Here is a 19,512-nt window from a genome sequence, read left to right on the forward strand (position 1 = left end):
CCCCAAATTCAGTCTCCCACCTAGACTTCTCCCCTGAACTCTGGGCATCTACATCCAACCGCCCTAACATCTCCACTGGGGGATCTTTAGGCACAAGACAATGCCAATCTGTGAGTACAAATAAGAACCCAGATCTAAATGTGAAGGGCTCTCTCATTCCCGTCTTCTTTCATTTCCTGAAAACACACCCTTCCCAGATACTGTCTCCACACTTCTCTCATGACTATAGTCTCGTGATTGGGTTGTAGTTCCTGTTGGTTTTTTCTTTTCAAATGAATTTTCTCTTAGGAGGCTTCTCAGCCATTATGCAAATAGATCTCACTTGGGCTTGCCCTACGCTTGTTTGAAACCCTGCTTAGGTTCACAGTAGGATTCCTGTTAAACTGAACTCTCATTCCCCATGTCAACCTGCTCTTCCTTCGGTATGCTCCTCCCTTGGCGAAACATGGAATCATCTACCTTCTTGCCCAGAAACCCGGGAATCATCTGGATTCCTCGTCCACCTCCCTCATCCAATCAGCCACCAGGTGCCATCAATTCACTACTTTAATATCCTTCAAATACGGTATTTTCTGTCCTATCAATCCTCACTGCCATGCCTTAATTCAGGCCTTCATCATCCCTGGGATTACTCAGATAGCCTCTTAGACAGTCTCTCTGCCTTCTATCCTGCCACCCTCCAGAGTGATCTTTCCGTCATGTACCCTTCAGTGACTGCTCACACAAGGCCCTTCATGACCTGGTTATGGTCTGCTTACCCTTCCTGCCTCATCTCCTGCTCTCCTGAGCTACCAGAACTAAACACCTGGGTTCCAACTCTGGCTGCGCCTCTTGCTGTGCAATGATGGATAAGTCATTTAATATCCCCAAACCTCAGTTCCTTAATCAATTGAATGAATGAATTCAATCACTCAATCTTCTATGTATTATACACTGTGCCAAACATAATGGGGGACATAGAGATGAATTAGACAGAGTCCCTGCACTCAAAGAGCTCTCAGATATGTCAACAAATCATTGTACTGCAGGATAGTAAGTGCTGTAATATAGGAATATACAAAGTGCTCTGTGACTACTGTGGAATCAGCCTGTCTCCAGGACAGAGAAGGGTGAAGGCAGAAGAAGGCATTCAGAGTGATATTGGAGCTGTGCAGCAGAGCCTACTATTGTCCTCCCCAAATCCATTCTTCTTCCTGAGGGATATAGTTCTTTTCCAGCTGGGAATACAGCCATCCAGAATAAAGATTACATTTCCCAGCCTTCTTTTCAGCTAAGTATAGCCATGTGACCATGTTCCCGCCAATGGGACGTCAGTAAAAGTGGTCAGATCAATTTCTGGGACACGTCTTTAAAGGGAGGGAACATGCTCTTTTCCTTCTTCCTGCTGGCTGGGAGGTAGACTTGATGGTGAACTGGAGCGGTTGAAACTTGGACATGAGCCTCTTGTTGAGGATGGTAGTGCAACAAGACAGGAGGAGCCCTGCTTGGCCTAAGTTTACATGAGAGAGAAACACAAATCCATTTTGTTTAAGCTATTCTCTTTCTCCAGTTTTTGGGAGGAGCTCACTTGCAGCTAAGCTTAAATCTAACTAATACAAACTAAGTCTGAAAAAAATGAATATAAGTTCACCAAGGGTTAGGATATTTCAGAGGCAAGCAAGTACAAAGGCTCAGGGTCCTGAGAGAGGTGGTATGCTCAGGGAATGCCAGGAGTTTTGTGGGGCAGGAGATGAGACTGGAAGTGGGTTGGGATGGGCCACAGCAGAGGATGGACTGAATAGGCAGGACTGTGGCAGAGCACCCCGCTGGAGGTTATGGATGCAATCAAAGTGAGAGACTAGTGGGCTGTGATGGGACCGGTGGTGGAAACGGAGAGGGGATAGATTCATGATACATTTAGAAGCAAAAATCAGGAGTTTATGAATGTGTGTGTTTAAGTATATGGAATGGGCATGTCATCAGAGAAAGGTCTGGGCTTTTCGGCTTCCCCTCCTCAGAGGCCCTGTGGGTGGAGGCCAGCCTTTCCCCATCGGGGACTTCTCTTGCGCCAATTCTTTGGGCCCAGAGTCCTTGGCCCAGAAGCCTCTCCCCATCTCATCTTCACCCCATCTGACTTCCCCTGCTTGTTCCAGGATTATTTCATAATGGAGGAGGTGGGAGGGTCTTTAACCCTATAAATGCTGTCTCTTCCCAGGCTGCCTGAGGAGCCTATGGTGGAGCTGTCAAGGGCTGCTCAAGTTCAGGCTGGCAGCTGGACACTGTCCCTGTCGGGCTGGGCACAGTGCCTCTGAGCAGTTGAGTAAGAGTGTGGCCCTCAGCAGACAAACAGGCTTGTCTCTATTGGTGGGCCAGCCAGTGATCAGTGGGAAGGGTGAAGGTCATGGGGTATAGGGGGAACTGGGTGAGAAGTTAATCCCCATTCCTTGTAAAACCTTCCAAGAAGCACGTTTCTACTGGAGCAGCCCTCTGATGCTAGGGCACTCATTAACCCTCTGGGTGCCAGGAAAGGGCAGGAGGTGAGCACTGGGAGGCAGCTGAGGTCATCCTTCTTTGAACCTCCACGTGGTGTTTATTCAGAGCAATTGTGGCCAGAGGCCCAGGCCCCTGGAGTATAAAGTGGAATGTCTGCACTCTGTGCCCAGAACCCAGCAGGTGAGCAGCTGGGGCAGAGGGATGTGTGTCGGGGTCCTCTGGGAGGGGACTGCAGGGGTCTCAGCAGAGAGCTGGGGTGGGAACTAGGAACTAAGGACATCCTCTTGGAGCACCTTGGCAGAGTCGCTCCTTCCCCCTCGGGATCCCTTAGTTTTCCCAGCCATGAAATGGGAGGCAGGCAGATAGGTGAGCGAGGGAGTGGTGGCAGAAGCCCCTAGGAGGCTGCTCCTGAGGTCTGGGGTGGGTGGCGATGGCGGGAACCTTTACAAAGCAATGGGAGCTCCACACTCCATATTATGTGATTGAGGTGAAAATGGAACACCCCCCAACACACACACACAGTCTGAGGAAGACACCCTTTCCCTCCCAGCCACACTCACCTCTGTCAGTCCTTTTGAGCCCCAACAGCTCTGTGCTCCCTACACCCCAGGGAAGGGTTAACTGATTTGGGGCAGGTTGCCCCTGGACAAGTCCCCTGGGAGGTGTCCCTTCCTTTGCTTCTTCACCCTAACCAGGCCTCCATTTGCCTTCCTTCCCAGAGCAGACAATGGCAAGCACTGTTGCAGTTCCGACCTGGGCTCTGGCCCTCATCGTAGGTGGGTCTCCAATCCTGACTTCAATGTGGAGGTGTGGGTGGAGGCTGGACCGAGGGGCCCGTCCACCCAGAGGGAGGAAACCCAGCCCCTAATCGCCCATCCCTCTCCACAGCGTTTGCAACCGCCCAGGCACAGAAGGGCTTCTGGGACTACTTCAGCCAGAGCAGCAGGGACAAAGGCAGGGTGGAGCAGATCCAGCAGCAGAAGCTGGCACGGGAGCCCGCGTGAGTGGCCAGGGCAAAGGGAGCGGGTGAAGGGAGGAGACAGCCGGGCCGTGGGTGATGAGCTGCCTCTGATTCCTCTACCACGTGGTCCTCAGTACTAGTTTTGCTCGCTATCCTGGCCGTCCTGGGCTGTTCAGCGCCCTCTGCCGGCAGCAGCCCCGCCTTGACCTCGCTATAGCTGCTGCCCCCTTGCCTACTGAGGCGTGGGACCTGGGAGCAGCGGAGAGGAACCCCACCATGGCCCCCAGAATGAAAAGAGTGTGTGACAGTCCAGGTGCATCTGTGCTTCTTTGGGCAGTCGTGATCAGGATTTGCATGTGCCATATGTTTGTACTTTCTCTGTGAGAAGTTGTGGTCAGCCCGGGGCTAGAACTAGAGCCCAGGCTCTGGGACCACCGCTGCACATCCTTGCTTTCCCCAGAGCAATGTCTCTGGGGCAAAGGAGGTGATGGAGCCTAGCAGTCTGATGGCCTGGATGTCTGTTCCCTTCCCCAGGAGGCTGAAAGACAGCCTTGAGCAAGACCTCAGCAATATTGACAAGCTCCTGGAAAAGCTGGGCCCTCTGAGTGGGCAGGGGAAGGTGACACCCGGGCTCCCACGCGACCCGGCGGGCATGTGGCAGCGGCTGCAGGAGGAGTTGGAAGAGGTGAGGGCGCGCCTGGAGCCCTACATGGCAGAGGTACACAAGCGCGTGGGCTGGAACCTGGACGGGTTGCGGCGGCAGCTGAAGCCCTATACCATGGAGCTGATGGAGCAGGTGGCCCTGCGCGTACAGCAGCTGCAGGAGCAGCTGCGCGTGGTCGGAGAGGACACCAAGACCCAGCTGCTGGGGGGCGTGGATGAGGCGGGGGGCCTGCTGCAGGAACTACAGAGCCGCGTGGCGCACCACACCGACCGCGTCAAGGCGCTCTTCCACCCCTACGCCGAGCGCCTGGTGTCCGGCATCGGGCGCCACGTGCAGGAGCTGCACCGCAGCGTGGCCCCGCACGCCGCCGCCAGCCCGGCGCGCCTCAGCCGCTGCGTGCAGGTGCTCTCGCGCAAGCTCACGCTCAAGGCCAAGGCCCTGCACGCGCACATCCAGCAGAACCTGGACCGTCTGCGGGCAGAGCTCAGCGCCTTTGCCAGCACCGGCGCTGGCGCCGACGGCGCGAAGGAAGGGGCCGTCCTGGACCCCCAGGTTCTGTCCCAGGAGGTTCGCCAGCGACTCCAGGCTTTCCGCCACGACACCTTCCTGCGGATCGCCGCCTTCACCCACGCCATTGACCAGGAGACTGAGGAGGTCCAGCAGCAGCTGGCGCCGCCACCACCAGGCCACCATGCCTTGGCCCCAGAGTTCCTCCAAGCTGACAGCGGCAAGGCCCGGAGGGAGCTGCAGGCCCGTCTCGACGACCTGTGGGAAGATATCAGCTACAGCATTCATGACCATGGTCTCGGTCATGGGGGAGAACCCTGAGGGTCTACTTGCCCAGGCCCACTTCCCAGCTCCTTTTCTGGAGAACCCAGGACCTGAGCCCCTAGCATAGCTCGGTCCTTGACTTGTGGCCTGTTGGGCAAAGGGTGGAAGGCCCTGCCCAGGATAGGAGAGGCCACCGAAGTGGCTGTTGTTCCCAGTATATCCAACCTCCTGCGATTCCCCCATCTGGATGCATTACATTCACCAGGCTTTGCAAACCCGGCTTCCCGTGCTCATTTGGGAATCTTCATGAGTTGCTCCATTCCAGGATGGTGGGAGTGGGGAGGGAGAGAGGCATTCTATGGTAATTATGTGCAAGGCTGTTGCCATGGTGCTGGAAACCTGTGCCTCTTCATCCCAGGGTTGGCTTTGGTCAATTCTGGCCATCTGGTGGCCACTGTTACAGCTGGTCCACAGAGGGGGGCTCTTTTCTCCCTAGGGCTGCCATGACAGCTTCTGTTGGGGGAAGAGAAGGAAGGAAGGAGGAAAATATGATGAGGAAAGCATGTGACCATGTGTACATATTCCTGCTGGTGCCGATGCTGGTGGGTACGAATGGTGGGGGTTGCGATTGGAGGAAGCAGAGCCCTACACGGCTCTACATCTAAGCAGCTGACAGAGCTCTCCAAACTGTGGGGCTGTCTTAAACCCTCTGGGGAGCAAGCATACTGTGTGCCTTCCCCATCTCCAACCCCTCCCTCCTGACTCCCAGGCTGAAGTCTAGACTTCTGACTCAAAGGAAATAGATGCTTATGATGGAAGCTTATTTGCCTGGAGTGACTCTCATTTGGACCATGTCTGAAAGCAGTGGCCTCACCACTAGCTCCAAAGCACAGCCATCACCTATTCCAGTCCCTCACTGCTCTTTCTCATTGACCCCCTCCCAGTCCAGGTCTGTCAGAGGGGACGGGCTCTGGCTGGGCTCTGCTTTAGATGACAGCTGTCATGCTTGGGTTAGAGACCCCTCCTTTGTACCTGCGTTGTTCACTGGCCTGCCTACCACAGGATGGTGTGCATGAAATGCAGGCTCCCGAGGTGGCTTGTCTCCTTTGATCCTGATGTTCAAGATTTTGAATGGCCTTTTTTTATGACTGACTCTCTTCTTGGGAACCCCAAACTCTTAAACTCCCCATTTCCCATATACAGATTCACTTGGGGGCAACAAAGCTCCTCATAGGTCCCCTGGGAACTCTGAAATTGGGAGTGGGTGAAGTGGGGGGAGGAGGAAAGTGTAAACACACCCTGTCCAGCACCCTTCCCTCCCGGCTCAGCCCACCATGCACAGGGTTCTCAGCACTGCCACACTCCCTCATAACACAGACCCCATGTGAATCTGGCCTCATCACCCCAGCAGGCTGGGCCTCTTCCCTGAGACCCTAGATTCAGCAACAGAACTGGGAGAGAGATGCCCGGGGAGAGGAGGTGCTAGAAAGGAAAGTTTACAAAAAAAAAACAGGTGTTTTTGTTGTTGTTGGTTAGGAAACTGGGAGAGGTGGGTCAGCTGGGGTCGGATGTGGGATGAGGAGGTGAGAGTAAAAATGAGTGTCGTGTATTTGAGGCTGGAATTTGGGCAGGTGTTTCTGAGGACAGAAATAGGCAGTGAGAAGAACAGAAAGGCAGAGTGATTGAGGGACCGAGGGAGGGGGATCTAGGGTTGAAGCAGCGTCTGGCCCAGCAGTGGATCGAAGCAAGCCCAGGTCGGAACGCACCTCCTCTTGGATACCGAGGGACAAGCCAGGCCGCTCGTGGGCAAGGCTCTTGCAGTCAGACTTGTGGACCAATAGTTAGAACCCTGTGCGATGGAGCTATTGCGAAGGAGCAAAAAACTGCCCTAGGTCTGAGAGGACGTCCTGGCAGAAGTGACGCCTGAATTGAGGTGTAGGCAAAGCCCGAATCCGGCTGGCTATGGAAGCCTGGACCATGTAACCCCGGCAACGGAGAAATTTTGTCAGCTACTGTTCCCCGAGGGCTCAGAGTCTGCGGCCCATTTAAGAGGGGGCGTGGCGGCATCTGGCGGAAGTGCCTAAGGAAGGGGTGGGGCCACGAGAAGAGCGGAAGCCGGAAGTCGAGGCCTGAACTGCGCGTGGGGGAGATGGCGGCCGACGGGGCTGTGGAGCCCGGGCCCCCGGCGGCTACTGCTGCCCCCTCGCCCGCCCCTGCCCGGGCTCCTGCCCCGGGGCACTTCTTCCGGCCTATCAGCGCCGAGGACGAGGAGCAGCAGCCTACCGAGATTGAGTCGCTCTGCATGAACTGTTACCGCGACGTGAGCTGGGGGCGCGGCCGCGGGCGGCGAGAGGGTCGGGCTGAGGCGGGGAGGGGCAGGGGGTCGACGACCCGGCCAGGTGGGCCCAGTTGGGGACCCGGAGGCGAGGCACGCCCGGGGGTCAGTGGACGGGCAACTCGGGTTTCGTTGGTTCTTTCCTTAGCTGCTTTCTGCTTCCCCAGGGCATGACGCGCCTCCTCCTCACCAAGATCCCCTTCTTCAGAGAAATAATTGTGAGCTCCTTTTCCTGCGAGCACTGTGGCTGGAACAACACAGAGATCCAGTCGGCAGGCAGAATCCAGGACCAGGGTGTGCGCTACACTTTGACCGTCAGGGCTCCGGAGGTGAGAGGTGCCCAGAGCAGGTACCTTAGTGGCCTAGAGAAGGCTTGGGGACTGGAGTCAGAGCTCTGGACCTCGAATAAATCCCCCTTCGTGCCCAAGCCTCAGTTTCCTCCTTTTTAAAATGGTATCGGTGCTGTTATCTGCTCAGGTGAGATAAGACTTGTGAAAGTGCTTTGTCAGTTTTGTCAGAGGGTGTCAAATGAGCAGCAGTTGTTATGAACTGAACTCGCACCATTTGGGCAGCCTGGCTCACACCACATGTACTATTCTGGAGGAATAGTCTGGATCCCCTGGAATGGAGAGAGGAAGAAAGAGCTGGGCTAGGGTCTGATGGAGGGGGACAGTTTGGTATTTCTTGAGGAGAAGCTGTATTGCCAACCTCTCTGGACTGAAAGTTTTTGTTTCTGTCCAGGACATGAACAGAGAAGTAGTGAAGACTGACTCTGCCACCACAAGGATCCCAGAGCTGGATTTTGAAATTCCTGCCTTCAGCCAGAAGGGAGGTACGTTTAAGATCAGGATATTTGGGCTGTTCATGCCTAGCTGGAATCTTTCTTTCACGCAAAATCCCTGGTGCCAGGCCTAGGGGCTTGTGTATGGCTTTGGCTGTGTAGTCATCGTGATTTTCATTGGTTTAACATAAGCAGAAAGCTTAGATAAAACAGCTGAGATGGTAGACAGTGATGGTAAGAGTGTGATGTGCTTATTACAGAATTTTAGCACCGCTATTATTAGAGATGACTGGAACCTTGTTCCCGGTCTTCTCATTTTACAGATGAAATCAAGGCCCAGAGAGTTCAAGTGACATTTCCCAGGGCCATATAGGTGCTTGATAGCAGAGCCAAGACTCACCTGTCTTTTATTCTCGTTCACTAGCTCTGACCACTGTTGAAGGCTTGATCACCCGTGCTATCTCTGGCCTGGAGCAGGATCAGCCCACACGAAGGGTGAGCTGGGGTGTTCTGATTGCAGCAGCTCAAGGAATAATTACTTATATTATTATAAGTAGTATAAGTCTGAGTGGAGTGTGTAGTTTCCTGTGTAGCCGAACTGTCCCTAACTGAATGCTGGAGAACTTTCGGGGGAAGCACGGTGATGCTGTGGCTGCCAGGGTGTGGCATATGTTGTGCCTACTGTCCTTTCCACTTCCCTCCCCCTCTCAGACAGATAACGTAACATTACCTCTGAGGAGCCTTTTCTAATCCCCTTGGGTTTATCTGTGTTTCCTGAGTGTTCCATCGTATCTTATGGTTATTATGACAAGAAGAATATAGTTGCATATTTAGTCATCTGTCTTCCTAACTGGCTCTGATTTATTTACTGATGTATCTCTAACCTGGCATGAATGCCTGGACTAAATGATTGGATGAGGGAGAAATGAGGCTCACCTGGCACCACCTGTAAATTTCAAATTTATTTGCTACATCTTACTGTGAAGTCTGAGTCTCGCTGTTCCCACTCACACTAAGACAGGTGGTGGCTTCCTGATGGAAGTGACATGGGCATGAAAGGGAGTAGGGGCATAAGGTCTATCACCAGGGTTGATGCTTTTACTCTCTATTCATGTCAGGCAAAGGAAGAAGCCGTAGCTGATAGAATTGATGAGTTCATTGTCAAACTGAACGAGCTAAAGCAAGTGGCCTCTCCTTTCACTCTGGTGAGTACTGATGGACTCCAGGTGCCCTAGATTTAGGGGAGGAGAGATCATTAAGACTGTCTGGGATTTTTCCATTGTGGTGCCTGAGTGGTCTGATGGTAGATGGAGGATCGTACGTGATTTCTTCTTGTAATTACTTTCTCCTCATGCACCTGTTAGATCATTGACGATCCCTCAGGGAACAGCTTTGTGGAAAACCCACATGCTCCCCGGAAAGATGATGCCCTGGTGATCATACACTATAACCGGACTCTGCAGCAGGAAGAGATGCTGGGGCTCCAGGTAAGTGGACTGAAGAAGCCAGAAGAATGCTCTGGAATTATCTTGCATTCTGGGTTGCTTGGAGTCAGTGGAAATTTATTTTGCTGCTGCTGCCCTGTGTACCCTTTCTCAGCATGTCTGAGCCTCTCATCTAGCTCATATCAAGGACTTAGGGTAAACTTGACAATAAAGGATGGCAGGGGCTATGATCCTGTCTTAAGCTCTGTTCTTCTCCTGATTGGGCCTTTGCTTTTTAGCTTCTTTGTTAAACCCATGAGGTGGTGGCAGCCGACATAAACAAGCCAGAGCATTTTCTCTCCTTCCAGGGCAGGGTGTTGGGGAGGCTGAGGTATATATGCCAACATGTGACTTGCATCTGTGCTGCTTTAGGCAGAGGCACCAGAAGAGAAGCCAGAAGAGGAAGATCTCAGAAACGAAGTGAGTCACATTGGCTGCTGTGGAGGAAGGAGGACAGTTGTGGGCTGAGACTGATGCTTTTCAGTGTCACTTCCTCACCACCAACACGGGCGACCACCAGCATACCAGCTGAATGTCTTTAGGCTGAGCAGAGCTCACCCACCTGGGAGGGCTCACCATACGTCCCCATGTTGTGTTCCAGGTGCTCCAGTTCAACACAAACTGCCCGGAATGCAATGCTCCGGCCCAGACCAACATGAAGCTAGTTCGTATCTTTTGTCGGACACTTGGGTTGCTCTTCATCTGACTCGGGCATGAAGATTATATTCATGGTGGGGGTTACTCCCTTCAGGGAAAGCACATTTCATTCCGAGCCATGAGGAGGATGTTGCCTCTGATGAGACTGTGCACCTTGGCTTTTGGGTTCAAAGAGAGAATTAGGCCATGGTCTCTAGGCTCCTGTGTGTGGCCTGAGCAATGTCTTCGAATATTTGTGAACAGAGATTACCATGGGTTGTGACCTTGTCCTCTTCTGGAGGACCATCTGAGGCTGCTTCTGATGATCCTGCAGTCCTGGGACCAGCAGCTGTTTTTTTGGGGTTTGGATTTGTTCTTTCCCAGAGGGTGGTCTTGCTATCCTGGAAGCAGATTTCCTTAACTCCATCTTGCAGAAATCCCCCACTTTAAGGAGGTTATCATCATGGCTACCAACTGTGAGAACTGCGGCCATCGGACCAATGAGGTGGGTGCGCGCCATCGTTTGGCAAGAAGACTAGCTTGAGAGTAACCCCTGTCTAACTGTCATCCTTCCTAGACCTCTTTTGGGATGAGGAAGAAGGGGGCTGGGTCTTTGTTTTAAGCTTAGTGTAGGATGCGGAGCCCTTGAAGGATCTGGGAATTAGCTCAGAAAAGAGGCCTCATAACTTGTTTAAAGCATACTAAATGTTGGTTATATGGAAGAGAGAGACCCACCCCTCAGGAGTGGAAGTACAGAGAGGCAGATTTTGACTCAAGAATAAAAACTTTCTAGTTTCTTTCTGAAAATAGAATGGGCTGCCTTGGAGGGTTGTAAATTCCCTTTCCCTGAGTGTTTTCAAGCTTAAGCTGTTTAAATTCTTACACCAGAATATTGTAAAGGGGATCCACACATTGGATGCAGTTGAAAGTCCCTTTAAACCCCAAGAGTCAGTTTTTTTAAAGGTAAATTCAGAGTTTCTTGGCAATTTGGGCTGAGTTTTGGCAGGGTACTGGTGCTGGGTTCTCTACTCTCGGCCAGCTCTTGGTGTTTTTGGTTTGGATGACTGCTGCCACTATTGGTTTAGAAGGCTCTGTCTTTGGTAGCCTTTAGTGGGCCTGACTGGAGGTCTCACCAGGTGAGGATTGTATCTTCTCTGCTGCTGCTCCTGACTCCTGTCATCTATGCAGGTGAAATCTGGAGGAGCAGTAGAGCCCTTGGGCACCAGGATCACCCTCCACATCACAGATCTCTCAGATATGACCAGAGACCTGCTCAAGGTAACAGCCTGCTTGGGGAATTGACTGTCCTCGTCACACAGCTGTCTCTAGGGGAAATTGTCTTTTTAAATTATGTCCCTGGGGTCATGAGGTACCTCCTTACTTCCCTGGGTTTGTGGACCCCTGAGCAGAGTTAGTCCATGGTAGGAAGTGCAGATTCAGAAGGTGACCCCATATGCTCTTTCTGATGACTTGGCAGCTTTTCGCCTCCAGTGTCTGTAAGGGCCCTCGCCTCTGGCGTCTAATGACAGGATACGTGACGGCCTGGAGCCATGACTCAGAGTGTCCCTTTATTAGGTTGGTTCTGTTCCTGTGGTTCACATGGATAAGAGTGAGTCTAGCTTTAACTGGAGAGTCAGAGAAAACTGGGACAGCTGATTTGGTCCCCAGATTGTCACTGGTGGCATTAATTTGGTAGGAAGACTCTGGGTAGCTTTCTCTAATAGCTCCTGATTTAAAGCCTAATTTGACCTCTCATCTCGCAGTCTGAGACATGTAGTGTGGAAATTCCAGAGCTGGAATTTGAACTGGGAATGGCTGTCCTCGGGGGCAAGTTCACCACACTGGAGGGGATGCTGAAAGACATCCGGGAACTGGTGAGTCCCCCGACAGAGTGCGCAGCTGCCTCAGCAGTGTGGCTCTGAGGAAGGGGCCAGAAGACCTCGAATGTCCTAGTCTTTAGAGCTGATAACTGGGGGTTTCTTTGTCTTAAAGCTGATTTAAGAGACTTAAATATTATTTTGGATTGTGAAGATAAGTTATTGGGAAATTCTGAATGGAAATTCCCGGGCCTTATTCTGGGACAAGGTAGATATTTTGCGGTTTTGGGTAAGTCATTTATTTCACTGTAAAATTAGGGGATGAGGGTCCTTGCAGCATCTAAAACTCCCCAATATATATATATGTATATATAAATATATATATATATATAAATATATATATATGTATGTATATGTATATGTATAAATATATATATATGTATATATACGTATATATATATATAAATATATATATATTTTTATCCTCTTGATGAATCATTTCACTTAACTGATTCTCAGTTGTCAGGCATTTTGTCATTGTAAATTATATTTTACTTTGCATTTCTTCAAATTAGGACTACAGCTCATATTGTGAGAATGTTTTCATAGTTTTTGTTTCACATTTCCAGTTGTTGGCTTGGCAGATTAATCCGTATATCCTTAGGAGTGGCTGCCTAGGTTGGAAAGGTGGTGTGGGATCAGTAGAGACCCAGCTTCCCTGACGGGGCACCTGCCAGGTTTATGGTCTCGCCTAACAAACATAGAGCCAGTATTCTAGCAGTTTGGATGCCATTTATTGCAGGTGACCAAGAACCCTTTCACACTGGGTGACAGTTCTAATCCTGGCCAGACGGAGAAACTGCAGGAGTTTAGCCAGAAGTTGGACCAGGTGAGAAGACTCTGGCCGGTCAGTACTTGTGGTCCTGGGGCTCCAGTGAACAGGAGGCCCCATATTCTTTCTTGCTCCCTTTTAAACATCTAACCAACATGTTGAGGATTCTCTTGGTTTCTCATGTCCCGTGTCATCTTTCTCGGTTTTCTCCCTTATTTTGTTGGAGCATCTTCTCCAGTAGCTTTCTGAGAAGTAACATTTCTGGGACCTTGCATGTCTGAAAATTGATTTATTCTACCCTCACACTAGATTGATTAATGGCTGGGGATAGAATTCTAGGATGGAAATAATTTTTCATCAGAATTATGAAGACATTGCACTAATGTCTCCCAGTTTCTAGTTTGACTATTGAGAAGTCTGAAGGCATTCTGATTCCTGATCTTTTGTACTGACCTATTCTTGTGATACCTTTTTGTGTCCTGTGATGTGAAATTTCAGGATGTGCCTTGGTGTAGGTCAGTTTTCAACCACTGTGCTAAGCACTTGGTGGGTCCTCTGAACTGGAAACTCATGTGGCTCAGTTCTAGGAAGCTTTTTGAAATTATTCTATGGAGGATTGCTTCCTCTCTGTTCTTTCTGAAACCCCTGTGTTTTGGATATTAGACTGACTTGTCTGGTCTTCTGTAATTTACTTATTCTTTGTCCAGTTTTCAGTTTCTTTGTGTTTGCTCTACTCTGGGAGGTTGCCTTGACTATTTTCCAACCTTCAATTGAGTTTTTCATTTCCACTAACATATTTTTATTTTCCAAGAACTTTTTTTAGTCTTTGAATACTCTCCCTCTGCCTTTTTTTAAAAGTAGCATCCTGTTGTTTTAAGGATGTAGAATTTTTTTTCTTTAGAATATTAATTTTTTTTTACATTTTATTTTCCTTGCATAGTTTCCATTTCCTCTGCGTTGTTTTTTTCCATTTAATTTTCTGTGTTTCAACGTTAGGGACTTTGTTCCGACGTCTAGTAATCATTGATTGTCTGTTTAAAAGTAGAGGACCAAAAAACCTGAGTGGGGGTGAGTCTTGTTAACATTGGGCTCATTTTAGGGGGTTTTGGGTTAGCCGTTTTGTTGAGGTAGCCCCACTGCCAGAGTTGTTAGGTCTTTTCTCTTGGGCTGGTCAGCTTCCCATCAGTGGGTGTTCCATTTCCTGGTCTGAGGATGAAGGCTTGGCTGGCAGTCTTCTGAGAGCTGAGTGTGGGAAGAGGGCTGGGGTGTGTGTATGTCTGTTTCCAGGAAGCATACATCCACTTAACCTGTTCTTGATTCTTTTCCCTCTGCCGTCAGCTGGGCCAAAGTCCTTTAGTCCATAGCCGATGTGGTAACTGGTCCACAGAATCCTTCTGTCTTCTGCTGGGATGGGGGAAGGGAAATCTAATCATTGGCCTGTTTGGAATGGGAGATGAGATCAGGGATGTCAAATTGTTTCTTAAATAGCTTTCAGACAGTCCTTATTTTAATCCTTTCCACTCCATTTGTAGAGGTACCTCATTTCATCAGTTCTTGAAACTTTTGGGCATTCTGCAATGCAAATTGTGTTGGTTGTCCTCTGGCATGACATGGCCTTTTCCTACCGGGAGCTGTGTAAAACTTACATACGGTATTCTCTCTCCTTTAGATCCTTGAGGGTAACATGAAAGTCCACTTTATTATGAACGATCCAGCAGGAAACAGCTACTTGCAGGTACAGTAGACCTTCCCTGATAGTTCTCAGATATATTTTCTGACCTTCCTTGAATATGTATTATTTCCCCAGAAACTGAGAGACTTAGTTCTAAATGAACTGCTCTTCAGCAGGGAACCTCTTAGCAGAAGTTGGAACATAAAGCAGAAAGGGGGAAGGTGGGAGGGATTGTAAGTGTGTGGCAAGAGGGAAAGAAGGATACTCCTAGGCTCCTTCTTCCTTGAGTCTAGCTTTGTCCCCAGCTCCATGTCCAGCAATGGAGTTTTCATTCTGCAAATCTGATTGTGGAGTGAGGGGAAATGGTGCCTTGTCCAGGGGCCAAGGTAGGAAAACTGAAAGGCTTTAAGCTGACTAGGGAGCTTTTCTGGTGATTGATAGCAACTTTAACATTTATTGAGCAGTTATTGTAGGTCAGGCAAAATGGTTCCTAAGGTCTCTGCATGATTAAGCCTATTGCTATCCTCGCATAAGAAGGTGCAGATAGACAGTGTTTTAGGCAGACTGTTCCCTAATTCTGCCTGGGGCTGGACTGTTCCATTCCAGCCCATCTGGGCTCTGTTGCTGCCCACCAGTTGCGCCTAGCCATGGGGAATTGGAGGTACTTGGAGAGTAAAAAACTCATTGAGTTCCTGGGAAAGCGGCAGTTGGAAGCCACCTGGGGGAGGGAGGATAGCAGGATGGCACAGGCACTGATCATCTGTTGTCGGCCTTGCAGAATGTGTATGCACCTGAAGATGATCCTGAGATGAAGGTGGAGCGTTATAAGCGCACATTTGACCAAAACGAGGAGCTTGGGCTCAATGACATGAAGACGGAGGGCTATGAGACAGGCCTGGCCCCACAGCGGTAGCAGTGGGCCGTTCCCGGCCAGCCTCCGGTGCTGCTCAGACTGCAGGGTTATTTATTACTATTGGGAAAGGCTGGGAGTGTCTTCCCCACCAGGCCTCGCCCTTGCGTGGAGGGCACGTGGTCTGAGTTGGAGATCTACGCACACTTTCTAAACAGTTTGTGATGCCAGTGCAAGCCTATTGTGTTATTTGACCTTATTTTGGAGGTTTTGAAACAGTTTGGGAAGAAAGCCGGAAAATGAACCATGGGGCCTGTCGTTATCACTTTGTTCCTTTCAGATCTTTACCCTCCTTCCACACAACACTCTCTCCTCTAGGGTTGGAACTCTGAAGTTGTACAAGGTGGAAGAGAGCTACAGCTGGAGTTTGGGGGTTGGCTTTGGGTATATAAAATACAGACTTTTAGCAGGAAAGGAGTCTTCTGAGGGGAGGAAGTCCAGCACAGGTGAAGAAGTTGTCATTAAAATGGTGGCTTTCAAACAGTACTGGCCTCTGAATTCACTCTGCCCGGTGTTTGATATCATGCTGGTAGAATTCAACCTCCTGAAGAAAATTTTCTCTAATGTGGCCACTGTAATTTGGGGATTGGTGCTGGTGTTTCCTTCCTTCAACAGATGTGTGAGTGCTTCCTTTGTGCCAAGCACACCGCAGAACAATGAACAAAACAAAACTGCTTTCATGGAGCTTAAAGTCTAGGGGGGCAAACTGACAGCAAACTGACAGGTGAAACGGTCTGTCAGATGGTGGTTAGTGTTATGGAGGAATGAAAGCAGGGAAGGGGTATGGACAGTGCCAGGGAAGGTGGGGCGTGTGTTGTAAATAGAGTAGTCAGGGAAGATCTTAACAAGGTGATAATTGGACATATAGGCAAAGCTGAGAAGGAGGTCAGGGAGTAAGCCATGTGGATAGCTGGGGGAGGAGATTTCCAGGCAGAGGGAACTGCAAATGCAAAAGCTCTGAGGTGGGAGGCTGTTAGAGCCAGTGGGGGTATGTGAGATCCTCTAGTCCCTCAATTAGAAATGGGGAAACAGGTTCAACCAGAGAGGGAGGCGCGGCCTACAGGTGGGTAGGAAGTTAAGGACCCAGTGAGCCTTCTGCAGCCCAGGGCCCTGGAACCCCCAGCTAGTGCTCTTTGCTGCACTGTGTTCGCCACTGATGACTCCTGCAGTGCTGGCTGCAGGGTATTTGTTCAATAAAGACCTGTTAATTGATTGACATGCTACGGGAAGCCTGAGTGCTTTGTGTGCAAACGTAACTCGGAAGAATTGCCTAGTTACAGATGACTTAGTACTCACACCCATCTACTCTCACCACTCTATTAAACTAGTATCAGAGGTCACAAGTGGGATTTTCCACTTGGGAAATGTTCTTTATTTGCCGCATTTGACAGTGGACGATGTCTCAGCCCTTTTCTTGGCTCCTGTAATACTGCATCCCTGCTTTTCCCTTTACTTGGGTCATTCCTTATTTGGAATCTCTGCCTCCTCCTCCTCCTTTAAATGTATTTGTTTCCATAGGTTCTGTTTTCAGGCACCTCTTCATACTGAATTCTTTGGCATCTTACTACTTTCATGTGGGACTGACTCCTATACCTCTATCTCTAACTTCTGTAAGTGAGGGCAAGAGGAGGGGGTTTTAAGAATTTGGAGATTAGCAAATGACTCACACAAACTATAAAGCTACAACTCTTTGAATAGACTTCTAAGCAAGTGTTCTACCCTGATAGATTGTCCACAGATGTATTTCCAGTTGATTGGGAATCTGAGTTCATCAGGCAACCTTCTGATCCATCTGGTCTCTTGAATGGCTTTCCCTATGGGATGGTTGTGCTCTGAAGATGACCCCTGGTGTCAGGTTCATCTCCCATTGTGAAGGAAAAAAGTGGCACTCTGGTTTATTACTGAGTCTTGTGAATTTGGTTGGTGTGAGGCAGTCTCCTAGACTCCAACTAGTTATTGGCAAATGATAGCTTGAGTTTTTGAATCCTCAAAGACTGACTGAGGATGAGGTGCCAGACTGGGATAACACAGCTAAGGTGCTTCTTCCTCTTTGACAGGGCCAAGGCCTGGCAGCCTTCAGTTTTACATTCAACTCCAGTCTCATTTCATGCAGCCTGTCGGGGGTGGGTGCCTACATCTATTTAACTGCATCTTGCCCCACAGCCCCTAACATGGCATATGGTTAATAACATCTGTTACATGATAATCCTCAGCAGATGCTTGTGAATCCTCCATCCTGGATGAAGCCCTGTTAGGGCACTGGGGGTAGCACAGAGATAACAAGGTATGGGAATGGTCGTGCTCTAAGGCCAGGGGAGTGAAAGAGAGTGCCAGCCCAAGAACATGTAGATTCAGTTTCACAGCCATGAGGATAAAATTTAAGTGGAAAGTTTTCTGATTATATTAGAAGGAGAAAGAAGAGTTCATTTGTGAGAACACTTTTACTTCATAATTTCAAGCATGTTGCATACAGCCATATTTAGTCATTTAGTCAATGGTGCCTCTGCTTAAATTTAGGGCAGTGGTGTTTAAGACTGCTTCGCTTTATTCTTATTTGTAAAAATGTTTGCACACTTCTACTCTTTACAGGAAAACGGCAGTGTTTTCACTTGTGAAGAGAAAACAGCCAGTGCTTGTTATCCGCAGGGCTGAGGACTTCAGTTAGAGATACACCAAAGTGGACTAGAAGCCCAGGCAGGACTGTGTATAGGGGGCCCGTGGGGCTCTCTAGCTAGTGAAGCCCTATCTTGGCCCAGGGTCCCCTTCTCACAAGCTCTCAGAGACCCAGCCTGCTTTCCTATCTGGGCCTGTAATGTGACCACTCAGTATAGCCCAGGGGTTAAAAGTTCATGCTTCAGGGCAGTGATCTCCAAACCTGTTATGTTGTACGTCTTTGAACATGTATCTCAAGATATGTGTATTTATTTATAAAGAATGATAATGCCTTCTTGACTAATAAACTAAAGCAGCAAGAAAAATTGAACTTCTACATGATGAGATAAAAATAACATTTTATTTAAAAAAATTTGGATTACCTGTTGCAACCCCACTGCTCCCAAGAGTCATGTGGAGTTGGGCAGCTTCCTTAACCTCTCCAAGCTTCAGTTTTCTCATCTGTAAAAGAAGGATAAAACTGAGGATTGTGAGTGTTAAATGCGATAATGCAAGTAAAGCTCTTAATGCTTACAAGAAGAAAAGTCTTTCCTTTTCCCCAAAACCTGAGTATTAGAATTCAATCTCTCTAGCTTCCCTCTTTTGCTATGCTGAAAAGAGATCCAGATCCTTTTCACTGGAAAGATTCTACACAAGAGATAGCTAGGGGCTACCAATAATATCAGACGTGGGGAAGTTACACAGGTTAGAAACCTCCACATTTTTCATAGTAATTATATTGGGTTTGGAATTTCTGACTTTTTTTTTAATAATTTTATTTATTTTTCCCCCCAAAGCGCCAGTAGATAGTTGTACATCATAGTTGCACATCCTTCCAGTTGCTGTACGTGGGACGCGGCCTCAGCATGACCTGACAAGCGGTACGTCTGTGCGCGCCCGGGGTCCAAACCGGGGCCGCCACGCGCGCACTTAACCGCTACACCACAGGGCCAGCCCCTGACTTCCTCTCTTGAATGGTACCTGGAAGCCTATTAAAGCAGATTCCTCCCCCCCTAAACATACTTAGACTAATAAAAATAACTAACATATATATACTATGTGCCAGGCATAGTTCTAAGTAAGCACTTTACATAGTAATATTATCTCAGTCCTCGCAACCATTGAGTTAGGTGCATTATCCCTATTTTGTTAAATAGCTTGCCCAAGGTCGTACAGCTAGGAAGTTATGGAACCAGAACTCAAACTTGGATACACTGCAACTCCAGAGCTTATGTTCTTAACTACTACACTACAGTCCTTCTGAAGCTGCTGGGGCGGGGATGTTGTTTGGGTCGTGGTTGTAGCCTCACGGCCACAACAGCACTTGCTGCATAGTCTGCTGAATGAGCCGATGGATGGACAGACAGAAGAAATAGGGTTACGCCGCCTGAGGGACGTAGAGTGGGTGCCGGAGGCGTGCACGTTCCTCCTACGCCCGCAAAAACTCTCACCTGTCAGCCTGGGTAGTCCCAGACACACTCCGCGACTTCCGGTCCTGGCCCCGCCTCCCCGTCACCGCCGTCCG

At 49.4% G+C, this 19,512-nt stretch overlaps 2 protein-coding genes and 1 long non-coding RNA gene across 3 annotated transcripts; 2 read left to right on the forward strand and 1 right to left on the reverse strand.

Moving 5' to 3' along the window:
- Positions 1–3,199: 3,199 nt before the first annotated feature.
- Positions 3,200–5,202, forward strand: APOA5 (apolipoprotein A5). Its single transcript, XM_058544497.1, has 3 exons — positions 3,200–3,248; positions 3,361–3,472; positions 3,968–5,202. The coding sequence occupies exons 1-3, from the start codon at positions 3,200–3,202 to the stop codon at positions 4,923–4,925; spliced, it is 1,119 nt and encodes a 372-aa protein (XP_058400480.1). The 3' UTR covers positions 4,926–5,202.
- A 1,803-nt stretch (positions 5,203–7,005) lies between these two features.
- Positions 7,006–16,558, forward strand: ZPR1 (ZPR1 zinc finger). Its single transcript, XM_058545173.1, has 14 exons — positions 7,006–7,188; positions 7,371–7,532; positions 7,945–8,035; positions 8,409–8,479; positions 9,103–9,189; positions 9,349–9,471; positions 9,841–9,888; positions 10,070–10,136; positions 10,539–10,609; positions 11,293–11,382; positions 11,868–11,978; positions 12,724–12,810; positions 14,423–14,488; positions 15,204–16,558. Exons 1-14 carry the CDS (start codon positions 7,018–7,020, stop codon positions 15,336–15,338), a joined length of 1,380 nt encoding a protein of 459 aa, XP_058401156.1. The 5' UTR covers positions 7,006–7,017; the 3' UTR covers positions 15,339–16,558.
- A 1,771-nt stretch (positions 16,559–18,329) lies between these two features.
- Positions 18,330–19,504, reverse strand: LOC131408429 (uncharacterized). The gene is made up of 2 exons (XR_009220764.1): positions 19,439–19,504; positions 18,330–18,449 (listed from the first exon to the last, which is right to left on the reverse strand). It is a non-coding gene; the product is annotated as an uncharacterized LOC131408429 (long non-coding RNA).
- Between the last annotated feature and the right edge of the window lie 8 nt (positions 19,505–19,512).

Source organism: Diceros bicornis, chromosome 7 (assembly GCF_020826845.1).
Source record: "Diceros bicornis minor isolate mBicDic1 chromosome 7, mDicBic1.mat.cur, whole genome shotgun sequence".
NCBI classification, from domain to species: domain Eukaryota; kingdom Metazoa; phylum Chordata; class Mammalia; order Perissodactyla; family Rhinocerotidae; genus Diceros; species Diceros bicornis.